The sequence below is a fragment of the Pseudorasbora parva genome, chromosome 6 (assembly GCF_024679245.1).
Source record: "Pseudorasbora parva isolate DD20220531a chromosome 6, ASM2467924v1, whole genome shotgun sequence".
Classification (NCBI taxonomy): Eukaryota; Metazoa; Chordata; class Actinopteri; order Cypriniformes; family Gobionidae; genus Pseudorasbora; species Pseudorasbora parva.
This window is the reverse complement of record NC_090177.1, coordinates 23,207,139-23,224,892: the sequence shown is the minus strand read 5'-3', so window position 1 is coordinate 23,224,892 and position 17,754 is coordinate 23,207,139. Positions and strand designations below refer to the sequence as shown.

Genomic DNA, 17,754 nt, shown 5'->3' with positions numbered 1-17,754 from the left:
GTATTGGTGAATTAATGTATGAGGCAGTTGTAGTTCTCAGGATCACCAACAAGTCGGTCTGGTTTTGTTCAGTTTTCCCCCCTTTCCCTTTTTCATGTTGATATGTTGTTTTTCATAAATAACGACACAATATATTTAGGGGTGAATTGCGGGGTGAATAGGACACTTTTCCCCAGTCATCACAATGACAATCAACCTCAAGCAACCTGAATTCACCCTATATTAGCTATTTATTTAAGTTTAATATGTAAATCTATTTAAAATGTGCTCACGTGAGATGAATAGGATAGCCCATCTGTTATCAACATAATAACAAAAAGAATGTTTATTGTGCACCAAATCATCAGCATAGCTATATGATTTGTGAAGGATCATGCAACACTGAAGACTGGAATAATGATGCTGAAAATTCAGCTTTTTCGAAACATTGTAATGTGTGTAGTAACATGGTAATTTGGAAGCTTTGGCATAGTATTGGCTAATTATTGTTTTAGGCAGTTGTTCTCAGAATCACCAACAAGCCTGGTTTTGTTCAGTGGTTTCCCTTTCCCTTTTATGTTAACTCTGAGGTACACCTTGTAATAATGACTAATAGGCCTAATCTTATCAGTAAATCAGTATTACACAATTGCGATTATTTCATTTTATCATACAAGCTTCTACTGTAAGTTTAGGCAATATTCCATTTCATAATTAAATTTCCGGTAGTTTTTATATAACAGAAAACCTCTCAAGCAAACTCTCATCACTCAAACTTTTTCCAAGTTTCTTAATAAAAACAAACATCTATGTCTTATACTGATTTAATATGTTTTACTTATGAATATTTAATGTTTTCGACATGGTTGATGACAGCTGTCAAGACGTTTTTACAAGTTGTTCCCGGAAAGCGGAGAAACTGGAAGACAAAATAATCGAGAGGCTGCAATGAAAAACAATACATTAAACAGTGCTTTAAATAAATCTAGCAGTGGATATTGTGACATTTTTATTTCAAAGCACCAAACCTTCAATTCATTGTACCAAAATTACTTGTAATAGTGAAAATATGCTGTTTGTGTATTTTACAGATAAAGTAAAACAAGGATAAAAATCTGGTATACAAAAGTGTTTGGATGTCCCACACTGTTATTTTAATTATCGGATGTGGGACCCTCTTCAAACAGGTCAGGAACTGATTAAATGAGGTACTCGTGAGTGATACAGGTCAAAGGTTACTTTGAAGACTTAGAGTTTAGCTGATAATGAAGTAAAGGTGCTCTTAGTCATGTCAAGAGCTCTACGTATACTGCACATTACTCCTAGAACTCAGTGAAAACATGTCTGGAGCTTGCAGAAGACATCATAGCATAGCTGCAATGAGTAGAAACATGTGATCAAGATGTACCTTTTACCTAAAAAAGGGTGATATGTGGGGCAGAAATCTCCTGCTGCGGGACTGTTTTTTTGTCAGATCAAAAAGGAAAAACTCTTATCTTTTTTTAAGAGGCTATATGTAATTGTGACATGCTTTTAAGATCAATGTTATTAAATCTAGAGCTGTCTGGTATGTGTGTGTATTTGTAGAGCAAATTTAAGTTTGTTTTTATATTATAAGCAAGTTGAACAGATATTATACATTACATAAGACATCAAAGCGGGTGTTCCTAAATTAGAACAGCAAAAAATACAGCATGCTCCCAAATCTATAAATCTAGCAAGGAGTAGGCTACGGGAAAATAAGGGTACAGGGATAAAGAGATAAAAAATGTTGATGAATGCTGTGTCCTACTAAAGAACATTCAAAGTCATACGATAAAAAACTGGTAGATTTTACAAATGTTAATTGTCTAGGCCAACATGATTGTTTGTCCATTGCCCAATACAATGCATAATTAAATGGAGAATTTAAAAAAATGGCTATTGCAGCATTGCAGCACTAATAAGACAACAGATGTTTTTGTTCTATTGCCTCAAGACTTGTCAGTCTTCAGTGGTTTGAAATAAAAAAACTGAATTTCAATGTAAGATCTGTAACTCAGAATTGGTTAGGGGTCTGAATACTAATGCAAGTAAATCTAGTCACAAATAATGGGACTCCCATTAACACAATGAAAAATACTTAAGACCTATACCGCTCAAAATTTTGAGGCCAGTAAGTTTTTTATTATTACATAGCCTACATTAACACTTTTTTTTCAGCAAGAATGCATTAAATTGATCAAAAGTGACAGTAAATACATTTGTAAATTACAAAACATTTATCTTTCAAATAAATGCCTTAAAAACCTTTCTACGAAATTACTAAGCAGCAGGGTATCTGTTTTCAACATAATAAAAATAAATGTTTCTTGAGTACCTCATCATCATAGGCCTATATGCTTTCTGAAGAGTCATGTGACACGGAAGACTGGAATAATGATGCTATCCATCTTCATCAAAAATAGAAACATTGTAATAATAGTTCACTATTAGTGTCTCTATATTTTTATTTTAAAAAATACGACCGACTCCACGCTTTTGAAGAGTAGCCTAGTGTATATTATAAAAGCCGAACACTCATACAAACTCTTCAAATTACAAACAGCTTGTATTTAATTACGTTGGAAGTGCCTGTCCTATCAGCAGCCAGAAGATGGCGCAGTAGGTGATCTTGCTCAAGGTTAATGTGTAAGAGGCTGCCATAGTTGAAGCTAGAAGTCGCACAGCATCACTTGGTCCATCGTGTGCGTTTGAGTCTGGATAATTCTAACATAGGTTACTGTGCCCTACATAGATGATATGTTAGCCTACTGAATACATAAAATAGAGAGTAATGATCTAAATAGAACTGAGAAAGAAACAAGTTGATTTTCTTTTTTACAAAGATTATTGCTTTGACTAAGTCAAATTCTAAAACAAAACGATCCCAGCTTACCTATCAAATGAATTTAAGTAGCATAGGCTATCATTTAAACAACACCCTTTATTTCAGTAAAGAACGTTGTTTAAAGGACACTGTCATCAACGTTAATATTATTAACAATATCTCTTTTGAAAATAGATTGCAATCGGTACATAATTTGATAAATCACAATTTAAACTGAGATAAAAATGACCAAATCTGCCATATCCAATCAGTCTCTTTTCACTTATGTGCACGCTCATGATGACGCATCACTGGAAGTAGGTGATGCTCTGCACGTACTCCACCAATGCACCAGTTTCCATCATCAAACACGAACATGCTCGATGCAAAAAGCTTCAAACTCAACGTCCACTACGAATATACCTCATAACGTCAAGTGAATTTAACCCATATCCTTAAGATAAAATAAATTAAAGCTTTTAATCAATGAATGAAAATGTCCGCATCATTTTCGAAGGCGGAGTCTCGCTGGTTGAAAACGTGCCTTTTGCCATGCAATCTCTTTAGCGTGCCGCGTGAGCCACGTCTGGCCAATCACAGCACGAGAATCGCGCTCGCGCTGACTGCTTCCTGATGCTCAGCGCTTTAACAGTGCGCAACTCCAGCAGCCTCTGCCTTCTTTGCTCTGCACCACGCTCAACATTCGACTGCCCTTGCACTGGTTAGGCCAGATAAGGTAAGGTGAATACAGGGCGTTCGTTGTAGCTTTTAGATTTTAGCAGTTAGAAGCATTTGTCATGATAAATTGCTTAATCAGTGGTCGTGACCGAGTAATAAAATGCTGAAGGTGATGCTGTCGAGCAGTGACGTACTCTAGAATCTCATGATTCAGTTAGTGTTATCTAATTTTAGCATTGTAACATTTATGTCACGCTCATATGACTTGTTTTTAAGAAGGGATACAGTTGACTTAAACATGTTCATTCAAGAAAAACGAAGTTCGTCTTAGGTTACAGCTAGTCTACAGCAAACTAAAACGAGTCCTAGTTTGACATCTGATACTGGAAAGGCTTGCGACTGGAGACATTGCTGTTGTTTATTTTGTAGCTTTTAAACGATGCAAAAATATTTATTTTTGAACGTATTAAATGTGTTTAATTGTCAAAAGTGACATGGGTTAGCAATGTCACCACACCCATTTTACTCCTTATAATAATTAAAGTTTTGACATTGAAGCTGAATTTAATGCAATTCTCATTATCAGTTTGTTAAAATTGAGAGCAACACATTCCCACAGCAGACAGGAGGCCTGTATGGTGATCCACTTGTTACTGTCTGTCTCAGTTAACCCAACCCACTGCGTTGTGTCCAGTGGGAAGTTTCCACAGACATTTAAGGTTACAGGATTTTCCATTGGTCCAATGAAGTGGATGTTTTTTGTTTGGTTTTATAAGTTAGCACTCAATGACAAGGCAGGAAATGATGATGAGGAAACGAGTCTTGTGATATTCATGGGAAAGGGGTTTCTTGAGACATCCTTGTCTGACAATGAAAATGTTGTTTTTTTTAAATACATTTTGTCTAGAAGATGCTGTGTTCGAGTGCACAACAGGTCAGAAAACAGTATTTTAAAGAAGTCAAGTAATTAATCAATTTGACTGATGATTAGTGTCCCAGATGAATTCAAACATTCAATGGGATCATGCTGGAGAGGATTCCAGTGTTACTTCATATTTCTAAATGTCCAGTACAGCATTTTTAGGTGAACAGGTGCTGACAGATGAAAGGCTCTGCTTTTCTTGGCTGAAGAGGGAAATAGTCAACTGCAAGTCTTAAAGTTAGTTTATTCTCCTGCTGCCGCCTGTTGCTCATGTTGACTGTCAAAAGGGGGTGGATTACTCAGTCTGAAAATCCCTGGTGACTGCGTTAACTAAAACTCCAAATAATAAAAGTGTGAATGCTGGTGTAAGATGGTGAAACAGTACCTTCTTCATCTTTGACTCAGTTTGGAGCATTTGAGTAATTTCCTACTGGGGAAATCACTAAGAGGCCTTCAGTGCGATTAGCTGTGACAAAATGTGCAATTTATATTATAATAAAATAAAATTATATATATAAATAACCTAATCATATGAAATATTTGATTTTGTCTAAATTTAAAAAAAAGGGTTTAATTTAAAACTGTAAAGTGAACATAGCTATCACAACATTATAGTGTACATATTAAAAAAAGATAATATTACATTAAAATGTGTTATTAAAGTATTAGTGTTTTTTAAAGATTAAGATGTAAATCAATATGAACCAATATGGTAACAATATATTGTGCACCTCCAGTCGTATTCGTGTTATTTTGGGACCTTGTGTTCTTAACGTGTACTTTTCTGTTTAGAAACTGCACCATGTCTATCCTGAAGATCCATGCTCGTGAAATCTTTGACTCCCGTGGAAACCCCACTGTGGAGGTTGATCTCTACACCAAGAAAGGTTTGTAATAGTCAAACTGTCAAACGCTTTTAACATTTGACTGTTATGTATTGTATTATGTGCCCCAATTCGTTTTATAAATACATTTTATATATATTGATCTGACCATTTTTTCAGGATGTTTTATCCATTCATTCATTTTGCAAGATTGCCAGCAAATTAAAAAATGGGACCAATTCAGAGAGAAAATTCATTGCCTACAAACTGTGCAGAACAGTCCATTAGAAGTCCAACATCAATACAAAGTGACAGTAATTGACTTTGAATGTGATGTTATTGGGACGTAGAGTCTGAATGCAGTGGCCGTTTCACATGGGTGAGCTTCTGAACGCCTCTCTGCCTATTCAGGCCCTCATGTTGGTGTCCAATAGCTCAGAGTCGACATATCAGGTGGTAGGTGGTTATAAATAGCCAAAGTAAAACATACCACATGGATTGCATTGCTACAGTATGTTGGTGCTTTACCCATGAACACAGAAAGTACATTTTAAATGGATGGTATATACACTATTATTCAAATTTGGGTTCAGCAAATATTTTTTTAAAGAAATGAATACTTTTTAGCATGGATGCATTAAATTGAGGAAAAGTGACAGTGGCGACTATATTTATAGGAGTGGATTCATATTTTAAAATAAAAATGTATATTTACGGTATTTTCGATCATATACTGTATACTGCCTTGGTGGGCATAAAAGACTCAGACATCAATCTCATATTAATATTTTGCTCATTTACAACAATGTTCAAGTATATACTTGATTATACAACTTGCTTTTTGTCTAGTGCCCAGCATTCTAGTCTAACACAAGGCAGTGTCTTGGCCTCTAACACATGCCCAGAGTTTTAATTATGTTCAGTGAATGACCCTTTTGAAAGAATGAGGCTGGCAAGTGAGCAAATATGTAGACTGTCTCTCCTGCAAATTGTATTGAAGAGAGAGAGGGAGTTACTTCACTATGAAAGATGATTTTTTTAGGGACTAACGTGTTGAATGTAGATTCATCCTCCTGTACTACCCTCTGTCCTAAATGCATGAAAACAAGTGGAGACAATTCATCCAGATCGAACGTGTCTGTGTGTATTTGAGCGCAACTTAATGAATGGGTTTTGATTAAACAGTATGAGGTCGGGCTGGAAAAATACAGCCTAAAGTATAGCTTAGAGTTGTTTTAATAGTGCACCGTTTTGTTTAGAATTAGTCTCATTGAATTGGCAAAGTCTTTATGATAATGATTGGATCAGTGCATTAACACAGATATGATAAAAATCAAAACTAGTATACATTATTTTATCTGTTGTGTAGGTTTGGATATTCTACCGTTGCTTGGTCGAAATGATTGGTTTAGGTACAAAATCACTATGTAAGAGTTGATGTGTTTCTGGTTAAGCTTTAAATCCGCTTTCATCTGCACGCTCTGGCAATCGACTCATGTTCACTCAGCAGAGCTGATTGAATATGGATGTGCAGATTTGCAACACTTGGAGCTGAAATGTGCCATCATAAAGTGCACATGTGCCAACCTCAATCATGGGGTGCCCCTTTTTCTCAGTAGGTTACGTCACAAGAGGAAACCCCTTTGACAACACTTCCTGCTTTGAGTTTAGGTGATAAAAAATTGGCTTGAGGTTTCATGCTTTTTATAAATTGTTTAATTAATCAATCAATTCGTTTTCCCTGAAGATATACAAAATATATTTTGACATGTAATTTGCAGGCGGTATACATAGATTGTAAGCACTGTGACTCTGTTGAGGCGTTTCCTTCCGTTCCTTATATGGTATGTCAGTGGTTAAAGTAGGGAAATTGTGGAATTTGAGTCATGCTTGTACATGTACATTGTATGAGAACTTGTGAATGGTTATACGTATTTATTGTTCAACAGGTCTCTTCAGAGCTGCAGTGCCCAGTGGCGCATCTACCGGCATCTATGAAGCCCTTGAACTCCGCGACAATGATAAGACACGTTATCTGGGCAAAGGTTTGTATGAGATTTGTGAAATGTGTTATAAAAAATCTATTAAACTTTTAATGTTTTTGAACATTATTGCATTGTTATTGCATTATTGCTTTTAAAATTGCATTAGATTAAAAAAAAGTAATAATACACAAATCAGTCAGAATGAAATTAATATTCATTCAGGAAGGACATATTAAATTTGACAGTAATACATTTATAATGTTACAAAAGTTTATTATGTTTCAAATAAATTCTGTACTTTGAACATTATATTCATCAAAGAATCCAGAAAAAAATGTAGATCGAGACTTTATACATTCTAAATTATATTAAAATAGAAAATAGTTATTTTAATTTGGTATTACATTTCACAATATTATTGTTTTTATTGTAATTTTGATCACAAATGGCATAAGAGGCTTTTCAAAAAACAATAAAAAAATCTGTGTGCATATAAAATTTGAATTAAATATTTAATGTATTCACTCAGTCAAATGCTAATCAATTTATAACCTTTATATAATGTGTTTTTTCTGGATTTTTTTGGTTGATATTATATACCCTTGAATTATTTGTTTATAAGTGGGCAAACTTACAAAACCAGCAGGGGATCAGATAATTATTTTCCTAACTGTACATTATATAATATGTATATTTCATACAGTATATCATAATCCTTAAAAAATCTGTATGGAATTCTGAAAGAATATACTTTTATTTACTTTTACCCCCCCCCCCCCCCCCATTATTTTCTTAATTTCTGTGAAATATATAATTTCCTCAGTTTTTTCAATGGTCTGTCCATCTGCACTGCTGTGTTTTCCTCTTTTCTCATCCTCTGTTTCTTCTGCCATCTTTTCTCCTCTGTCAGGGGTGAAAAGAGCTGTTAAATATGTAAATGAGTTCTTGGCCCCTGCTTTGTGTAATCAGGTAAATTAGCGCGTGTATTAACTGAAGTGAGGAACTTAACCCCTTTTGATATAGATCAGAAGTAGCATGAGCCTTTGGGTTTGCTTTGATGACTAACCTCGGCAGATATTTGTAGGTGATCACAGATGTTTTCACTGTGCCCTGCTCTGTGATCATCTAGTCATGTCTGCTCTGCATGTTCATCCACTCCTTGGCCTGGGTCAGTGATGGTCTGCTTGTGTCCCTGCAGGTGTCTCAAAAGCTGTTGAGCATATCAATAAAACAATTGCACCTGCTCTGGTTAGCCAGGTAGGAATATTTGTTCTTTGACTAACATGATAATGTGTACTTTTTTGAGCTGTGGTTATTCATAATATGCAAGACAAGTACTGTAAGGTTATTCGAGAGTATTAGATAAGTTTGGGACCATTATTTGAAGTGGTAAGTGTCTTGTTGTGAACACTAACTAATGTTTGAAAGAATATTAGAATTTAGTCATTTCTAAAGACAGTTATAAAGATAAAGCCTTCCCCCTAATCTCACAATGCTGTGAATGCCATAACGTTGCATTTGTTCTATGCTAAATGACGTTTGTGTGAACATCACACTCCTTGAAAAATGATTGATATTGTCATTAATAAATCTCTTGTGCTTAAACAGAGCGTTTCAGTCTTGGAGCAGGAGAAGATTGATAAGCTGATGCTTGATATGGATGGCACAGACAACAAGTGTAAGCATATCAATATGATTTAGTGTTTTGTTATTTTTCAATTCCTTTAGTTGCCATAACAGAATGTATTGAATCTGTTATTTATCACAGCTCTTCATGCTGGTTTATAAAGATTTTGAAGTATGCATCCATTATTTTAATGAATGTGCTCACTTGAATCCACAGCAAAGTTTGGTGCTAATGCCATCCTGGGCGTTTCCCTGGCTGTGTGCAAGGCTGGTGCTGCAGAGAAAGGCGTCCCCCTCTACCGCCACATCGCAGACCTTGCTGGCAACCCTGAAGTCATCCTCCCAGTCCCTGTACGTTCTCAGAATAAGAAACAGAATAATTATTAACCCTTTTCTGCTGTACATTACAATGTTGTGATATTTCCATCCACCTATTTTATGCAAATTTTGGGAAATAAACCAAAAGAGAAACACATTTACTGTTACATTTCTAGATGCCCATCTAAAAAAAAACAAGTCATGTGATTGAATAACATTTCATCAGAGCTAGTTGTGTTTTCATCCACCTAATATTATGCACATTTTGGGATATCACATAAAAAATGCTGGATGGAAATGCTTAAATTCTAAACATGCATAAAAACGTGCTCAATTGCAGATACTTTTTTTAATCCGATCAGACTATGTACATATACTACAATGACTTTGCCAGTTTGCCTCAACAGTAGATGAGATTGGATAACTGGACTAACCAGTGGATAAATTTCACTGCACAATGCACAGCATCTCAAATGTTGTTTTAGTTATTCTGAAATGTCTGTCATCAGAATGACTTGGTATAATGACCTTCCAGAAGTGTCTTAAATCATTGCATTTCCAAACATCACCATCCGAACAAGATAACATTACTTGTGTCTCAGAGAGGGTTTTATCTGTGCAGCACAAGTCTTTTATTATGATGTAGTAAAAAAAAAAGCCACTGTGGCTTCCCCAACTTCCTTTTTTTATTACAGATATTTTGAACCAATTTCCCAGGAAGTGACATTTTGTTTTCTTGGACACATGGGATGGATGTGCTGCTTGTTCGTAGAATTTATGTGATATTCCCATTTTCTACATAAGTTAAATATGCAACTTTGGATGGAAACATAGCTACTTTCAATTAAAGATCCATGTGGCTAGAAGTTCAGAAAAAAATCATATATTTTACAGTATTTTGTTACGCTTTGTAACTCTACTTTAACAAATTGTTGCGATTTATTTAAATTCAGCATAAATGGAAACATGGCTAAAATTCTATATTGCTTTAGTTAAAAAATTAATTTTGAATTTTTTTTCAGGTGTTTTATTTATAAACGTCAACCAAAAATACTGAATTGGTGCATGCTTAATTGTTCTAGTTTTTAATATAATTATCATGTAACAAACATTACTGAACTATGCAAACTCTGTCACAATATTAATAGACTGTCTATTTTCAAAGGCCTTCAACGTTATCAACGGCGGCTCCCACGCCGGCAACAAGCTGGCCATGCAGGAGTTCATGATCCTGCCTGTCGGTGCCAGCAGCTTCAAAGAAGCCATGCGCATTGGTGCTGAGGTCTATCACAACCTGAAGAATGTCATCAAGCAGAAGTACGGCCAAGATGCCACCAATGTGGGCGATGAAGGTGGCTTCGCCCCCAACATCCTTGAGAACAAAGAAGGTGAGATTCTGGAATTTCATGAGGGAGTCTAGGTCTAGAGATTTTTAAGAATGTAAATACTCCAGTAATGTGAATTGATATAAAAGAACCCATATTTTCTCACAGAACACCACCATAAATATAAAACATATTCATGGTAAAACAATTTGGGGGAATTAAAGGTAACTATGAGAGATTACATACATTTAGAATCGATTCATCTTTTTTAGCCTCTGGCAAGAAAACGAGTAAAGATAAGTACTGATAAACAATATAAGATATTCTGATTGTAGATAACACAGAGATAACTCAAGGAGTCAGAGATTACTATTGTCAGATTAGTGGGTTTACAAACATGACCATTTGAACAACATCTTTGAGTTACTGTGTGTACTGTGAGTGTATCATTACCTAAACTTCAAAACTAATTTCTTTCCATCAAAAAACAAATGGTTTTAATTTTAACATTTGGTGCACTGGTAAAATTGAATTGAAACTAGTGAAGTTCTGCAGCTGTGGCCCAGTCATGGGGGAATTCTGGGAATGCTCATGAACTCTGTGCTGCCTGCGAATCACAGTCATAACATCTGCTGGTCTAAGAGAAAAATAATGTAGAGGTCTTCACATCTAACTGGATTACTTGCTCTTTAAATGTTTAAATATTTATCCTCTTCTTACCCATATTATTTGTTGTATCAGTGTTAATTTAGTTGTCGTAAAATATTAGTCAGGAATCCAAAAGTTGCTGTAGGTTAAAAGCTTATGTGTTATAAGAAATATATTCTCAAGATGCATTTAAGTTCAAATAAAATACAAATCTGTGCCATTTTTATGTCACTTATATAAGCCATAGAAATATTAATGATTTGTTTTGAGTACTTACAGCTATAAATGGGCATTTGACATTAAACACATTTGGGAGTGATGTTGTTTTTATAATTGTATGAGAAACCTAAAACATACACTTTGCATTATACATTCATATAACATTTGAACCTAAAATGTTGCTGTTAATAGTTGTAAAAAGCGTCAACTACAAATCTTTTTCAGCCCTGGAGCTGCTGAAGAATGCCATTGGCAAAGCCGGTTACACCGACAAGATTGTGATCGGCATGGATGTGGCCGCCTCTGAGTTCTACAAAGGTGGCAAGTACGACTTGGACTTCAAATCACCTGATGACCCCAGCCGTTATATCAGCCCTGACCAGCTGGCTGACCTCTACAGGAGCTTTGTTAAGGATTATCCTGGTCAGTTGCCCTGATCTTTAGTGATACTATTTGTGAGTGTGTGTGATACTCTACTGTGATTCTCAGCTGGCCAGTGACAACTGCTTAGTGCAGATCTGATGTAAGAGCATCTAAATAAAATGTATGTGATAAATTAGTATAGATTAACGTTAACCAAGTTTAATAAATAAAAATAGTAATTGTTAGTTAAGGATCTCATTAAAATCTACATCAAATCTCATTGTAAAGTGTTGCCAAAAACTCACGTTTAACTAGACTAAGTATGTTTACCCAAACGCAAATTCCTGCCTCAATGTGTTTTGGGTATCTTTAGATCGCTTTAGATCACGAGGTCTTTGAAGAGATCCAGCAGTGACTGATAGAGACCGTGTTGATTTTAACCCCTTTGAGGCCAGTTCCCTAAATAATAACACAGTGTATATAAATAAACTATATATAGTGCTTTAACTGTAGTAGGCATATATTTATTAAAAGGGACAGTAAAACATACATGCAAACTAAATCTATTTAAAAAAATATTTTAGACTATCTGTTTATCAAAGAAAGCTGATAAAAATGTTTCCACAAATATTTTATGCAGCACAACTGTTTTCAAAATTGATAATAATAAATGTTACTTGAGCAAATTATATCACAAAATCAATTTTGATATTTCCCTTTATTACTGTTTTTACTGTATTATTTTATTATATGATGCAGCCTAAGCAAAGGTGGTTTCACCATTTCAAAATGTCAGTAGTTAATACCACTATCAGTAAAATTTCAGGATTCTTTACACCAGTTTTGCAAAAAAGCAAAAACTGATTGGACAATCCTTTATATAAAATGTAACATAAATATTGATGTATTAAAAATAATAGCTTTAATTATTTTGAAAGCATATCTGATAAAATAAACATTGCACAGATCTCTTTATCTGTATTTACACAAAAAGACCTAATATAGCCAATATTTTGACAACTCAACAAAACAAATTTATTCCTGGCTGTTTACATTTCCAAACCAATATGTAGATTGTGTGATTGATATGTGCCAGGTGGTCACTTCAGCTCCAGCCCAAATCAATAAAGTCTCATCATTGCATTTCAGTCGTCTCCATTGAGGATCCATTTGACCAGGATGATTGGGAGGCCTGGACCAACTTCACTGCCAGCACTAACATCCAGGTGGTGGGTGATGACCTCACAGTGACCAACCCCAAGCGCATCTCCAAAGCTGTGTCTGATAAAGCCTGCAACTGCCTGCTGCTCAAAGTCAACCAGATTGGCTCAGTCACCGAGTCCCTTCAGGCGTGAGTGTTTCTGATATCTCACACGATGGTTGTGGATATTTTCACATAAGAACTAAATAAAATGTACTAAAATACATTTGGTCTTGTATGTAATGTGTTTTGTTTGTTTTCCATCGTTTAGCTGCAAGATGGCCCAGTCTAATGGATGGGGCGTAATGGTCAGCCACCGTTCTGGAGAAACAGAGGACACCTTCATCGCTGACCTTGTGGTTGGACTCTGCACTGGCCAGGTACGTGGCTTCCCAGGCACCCTCTTATCTATGGCCGACCAATGCTCTATATTGGATCAAAAAAGTAAATTGTCTTTTTTCCCTTCAGATCAAGACTGGTGCTCCCTGCCGGTCTGAGCGTCTGGCCAAGTACAATCAGCTGCTGAGGTGAGCTTTTGCATTTATGCATCATTGAACTCTGATTCCATACTCGATTCTGATTGGTCAATCATTGCATTATGCATTTAAATATTTTTGCATAATTGTACAGTGTATTTGACTATTGTCCCTAGCAACCAAATGCCTGCTAGTTTTATGTCTTTTATAGCACTCAACTGTTTATTAATAAACCTTTCAAAACATTTTTTAAAAGAAATTCATACTTCATTAAGGATGAATGGTAACACTTTATTTTAAGATTCCGTTATTAACTATTAACTAATTGCTTATTAGCATGCATATTACTAGGATATTGGCTTTTTATTAGAACTATAAAGCACATATTAATGCCTTATTCTGCATGACCTTATTCTACATCCCTTAATCCTACCCAATACCTAAACTTAAATACTACAAAAACTACCTTACTAACTATTAGTAAGCAGTAAATTAGGAGTTTATAGAGGCAAATGTCATTGTTAAAAGTTAATGTGTTCCCCATACTGAAGTGTTACCGGATTAATTAAATTTTAATTTATAAATTAATAATATAAATTTATATTATATTATTAATTTATAATTTTACAAAATAATTCTCAAATATATATATATATATATATATATATATATATATATATATATATATATATATCTCAAAAAAAATGCAGTGTTTTTTTTTTTTTTTTTTTACTTTTTATTTATGGTGTCCACAAAATATTAAGCAGTACTGCTTAACTGTTTTTAACACTGATGAGAAAATTAGCATATTCGAATTAAAAAATCTTAAACTTTAGAATGAAAGTGTAAGTATATTTACTAAAGCTCCATTAGAGATGAGTGATTTCTTTTTTTCTGCATAGTTATGTCCTACTAATCATTACAACTATACTAAATAGTGTTATGTGCCAGTCTGTAAACTGAGTGAAATTCCAAGATTGATTCTGATAATGTATGACATCTGCAGGATTGAGGAGGAGCTTGGTGACAAGGCTCGTTTCGCTGGCAAGAACTTCAGGAAGCCCATCTGAAGCGGTGGCACGTCATCAGTCTTAGTGTGCTCGTCGTGCTTACTCTCCCACACATAACGCCACGCAAAACCAGCTCCAGTAGAACGGAGACTAGATGGAAAAGCAGTGAATTCAAAGGTCCAGATCTGTAGTCTATGGTACAGTACACTGCTCTCCGTGACAGCCCCTGCCCCCTTCCCCATCTATGCTTTGGTATCCAAATAGCATCAGTCCTTTAATTGTGTCTGTGTTGTGTGAGAGATCTTTGTTTAGCTTCTTGTGAGTTTTAGTGATTCTGGTGCTCCACTGAGTATTTTAAGAAGGCGCTAAAGCTGTTCACTGTGCTGCAGTGTGCAGCATGAGTATGTGTATTGTATTGCTTTTGAGAAGTGTTAGTTCTATATGCGTGGCATAACAAATAAATTATCCCTATTAAAATCAAACTGTGTGGGTGAAATTTCTATTTTATTTATTTATTCAATATAATTGTATATACATACACACATTAAAATATTAATAATTCGGAATTATACATACCGTATATAAACACAAATTAAAATATATCAAATGTTCTTATAATTAGCTATAATGTGTGTGTGTATATATGAATTTATTTTGAATTATTTTATATATATATATATATATATATATATATATATATATAATGCAAAATGTTACAATATACAAAACAATATAAATGTATTACTAAAAATAAAAGTATGTACTGAAAGTGAATTGAAAAGCCCTTTCAAATCCATTAGTGGAGGGTGAGGTTATGTCTGACTGCAGAGATCAGTCTCCCCTCTTGCTTTCAGCAAAACACAGTTTAGTGTTCAATAGGTCATCCTTTATAGTGTTTTCTGACAATCGAGTAACATTTTAGCTCTTCACCCAGTAAAACTAAAAGCACTGTTAAGTTGGGTTTGAAAGAACAGGCCAGAAAGGTAGGGTGAAGGTATGCCACGAGTGCCAGGTTACCAGGTTAGTGCTGCCATAGTCATGGAAAAATAATAAGGGAAAATATAAGGGAATCGTACCATTGTGTTTCAGGCTCGCAAAAGTCAGGGAAATTAATCAAATAAAAAAGGGTTAAGACCGTTTCTGTATTGAATATATCAATAGGCTACAATATTAAAATGTTATAAAAAATGTAATGTAAGTTCATTGAAAGTTTTTTTTTTTTTCACCACCGCATCGCAAAAATATAAAATAAAGTGAACTTTCTGCTTCATTTATAAACATTTTTAAAAACGTTACGTCATGAACTTTTGTCTTTGCACGAATACATATTTATTCCAAAATCCATTTTAGCCTAATCCTCTACAGTCGCCTGAGAAAGTATTCAGTAGTATATTGTTCTTAACAATGTTAAGAGTCACTAAACAAACATTATCTCACGTCTTTACCCACAATGAGCAAGCAAGATACGACAGTAATATGAGACCAACTCTGGAGCACCAAAGGCAGAAGAGAGCAGCTCGGTAGCGCCACCCAGTGGTTATATGTCATAAATCCGTGTAATCAGAAAAAACTGTTTGCTGCTGCTGAGTGAACAGGTTGACAGACACTGATCTGTGCACTTAAGCGCGGAATCACCATTTCCTGTTTCCACAAGTTACGGATTTCGTCTTGAGGCGATTCTGCTCTTTTGGTATACATGTATAATTCAAATATTTAAAAAAAGAAGAAGAAAAGAACTGTTTTTTTTAGTGCATAGTTCTAACACTGATACTGTTGTGTGGAGATCGTGTGCTGTTCCACACTGCCCTCTGCTGTTGTTTTAGTGTAATGCGCAATCTTGGCCAATGTCACTTATTTTCTTTGCTGCCATTCGAGTCCAAAAACAAACAAAAAACCCCTGCTGAAACAGCATTTCTCGTTTTTTTTTTTTTTAAGAGAATGCTAAAAACGCTCTTCTGCTTTTGAACTGCCCTTTTAAGTTGAGTTTAATGACTATTAGACCCTTTTACTGATTAAACCAGTATTTTCTAAACATACTGGAAGCAAAATTAACTAATAACCATTATGATGATCTTTTAGTAGACCTACATATTAATATACAAATTCACCAGCAATAGGGTTGGTCATTTGTATTTGGCTTTGACTACACAAGGCCTACATATTTGTAAAAAATAAAAAATAAAAAAAGCCCTGCTTGCTTTGGTATGATGAAAAGACCTGGCGTAGGATTTAAATGCACTGTGATTAATTATTAGCGCTTTTTTGTGGTTAGGCTATTATAATGTATTACATTAATAATTCTCATCTGCAGGCTGTGCGCTTGCATACATATTTTCTTCTGTTTGTTCACTGTTTAACTGGGAGCATGAATCCGCCCACAATTCATTAACAATCACCTCACACAGTGCTATATTGTCTCCTGTAATCCAGATCCTCATTATTTCAATCCTTAAAGCTCCCACAACACACTAACCCATACCTTCATTCAGTGCTGTCAGTTCTTTGATTTAAAAAAATTAATAAAAAACAGGGAATTTGCCAGATTAAAGTTACCGTAAAACCTGTAATGTACATTATACCTTGACACACAGTATGTAAGGGATTACTAATAGCAGAGTTTCAGATGAGCTGCCAAAACAAGGTAGCTCGACAGTGGAAATGAGATTCAGGCCATCTGTCTTGTGCTGGCAGGAATGATCGAGGTATGGTATTCTGTATCAAGAGCATGCATATTTCAAATTACAAAGGGAAGGGGAGATGTGCTGTTTTTTTTCTTTAACAAAACCTGTCTCTTAACCGCACTTGTACGTTTGGCTTTGTCTCTCTGATTACAGACACCTCCTGAATCCACTTTCCTTTCTCGCCCTCTCCCACTAAAATCAATCACGGCGTGCTCCTTCTCCGCCAATCAAGGCCCTTGGACAAAATTCTCTCTCTTCCCCCATTTTTATTGTTCATTCAGCCTGTCATGTCACAATAGAATAACAAGCCATCCGTTTCCCACACAATATCTCGGCACGAGCCTCTTGATACCTTTATCATAATGAGAGGAGAAAACAGCCAGCTGTGATCATTACACCGTAACACAAAACAGTTAGACTTCAGTCTGTTTTTTTTTCTCCAGCACTATGATGCCACGGCATGTCCATTTATCATTTTCCCAGTTTTCTTCTCTTTGTTACAATGCTGCACTTAATATAGCAGGTGACAACACCCATAGCCCCTGGAATCTTATCTATGAATCAAAAAAGAAAATGGCTGCTTCCGCCATATCAAAAGGTACATACATTTTTTGATGTGTTGACACAATAAATATGCTAATTAATAATTAT

The 17,754-nt window shown here is 35.1% G+C and overlaps 1 protein-coding gene across 3 annotated transcripts; it reads left to right on the top strand.

The window, feature by feature from the left end:
* The first annotated feature begins 3,408 nt into the window (after positions 1-3,408).
* Positions 3,409-14,904, top strand: eno1a (enolase 1a, (alpha)). 3 transcript variants are annotated; one of them, XM_067446266.1, is made up of 12 exons: positions 3,409-3,563; positions 5,220-5,314; positions 7,201-7,296; positions 8,435-8,493; positions 8,845-8,914; positions 9,080-9,213; positions 10,346-10,568; positions 11,598-11,795; positions 12,885-13,086; positions 13,208-13,316; positions 13,405-13,463; positions 14,419-14,904. In XM_067446266.1, the coding sequence occupies exons 2-12, from the start codon at positions 5,230-5,232 to the stop codon at positions 14,480-14,482; spliced, it is 1,299 nt and encodes a 432-aa protein (XP_067302367.1). In that variant the 5' UTR covers positions 3,409-3,563; positions 5,220-5,229; the 3' UTR covers positions 14,483-14,904. The 3 variants fall into 3 exon arrangements, with proteins under 3 accessions (XP_067302367.1, XP_067302369.1, XP_067302368.1); XM_067446268.1 differs by lacking the exon at positions 8,435-8,493 and adding an exon at positions 8,147-8,205; XM_067446267.1 differs by having other exon boundaries at positions 3,430-3,568.
* Positions 14,905-17,754: the final 2,850 nt, after the last annotated feature.

What these genes read in the sequence shown, in the direction of transcription:
- eno1a (XM_067446266.1), top strand. Translation starts at nt 5,230, where the DNA reads ATGTCTATCCTGAAGATCCATGCTCGTGAAATCTTTGACTCCCGTGGA. An exon ending in CACCTGCTCTGGTTAGCCAG is followed by an intron (nt 8,494 to 8,844) that starts GTAGGAATATTT and finishes GTGCTTAAACAG; the next exon opens with AGCGTTTCAGTCTTGGAGCA. An exon ending in CATCCTTGAGAACAAAGAAG is followed by an intron (nt 10,569 to 11,597) that starts GTGAGATTCTGG and finishes AATCTTTTTCAG; the next exon opens with CCCTGGAGCTGCTGAAGAAT.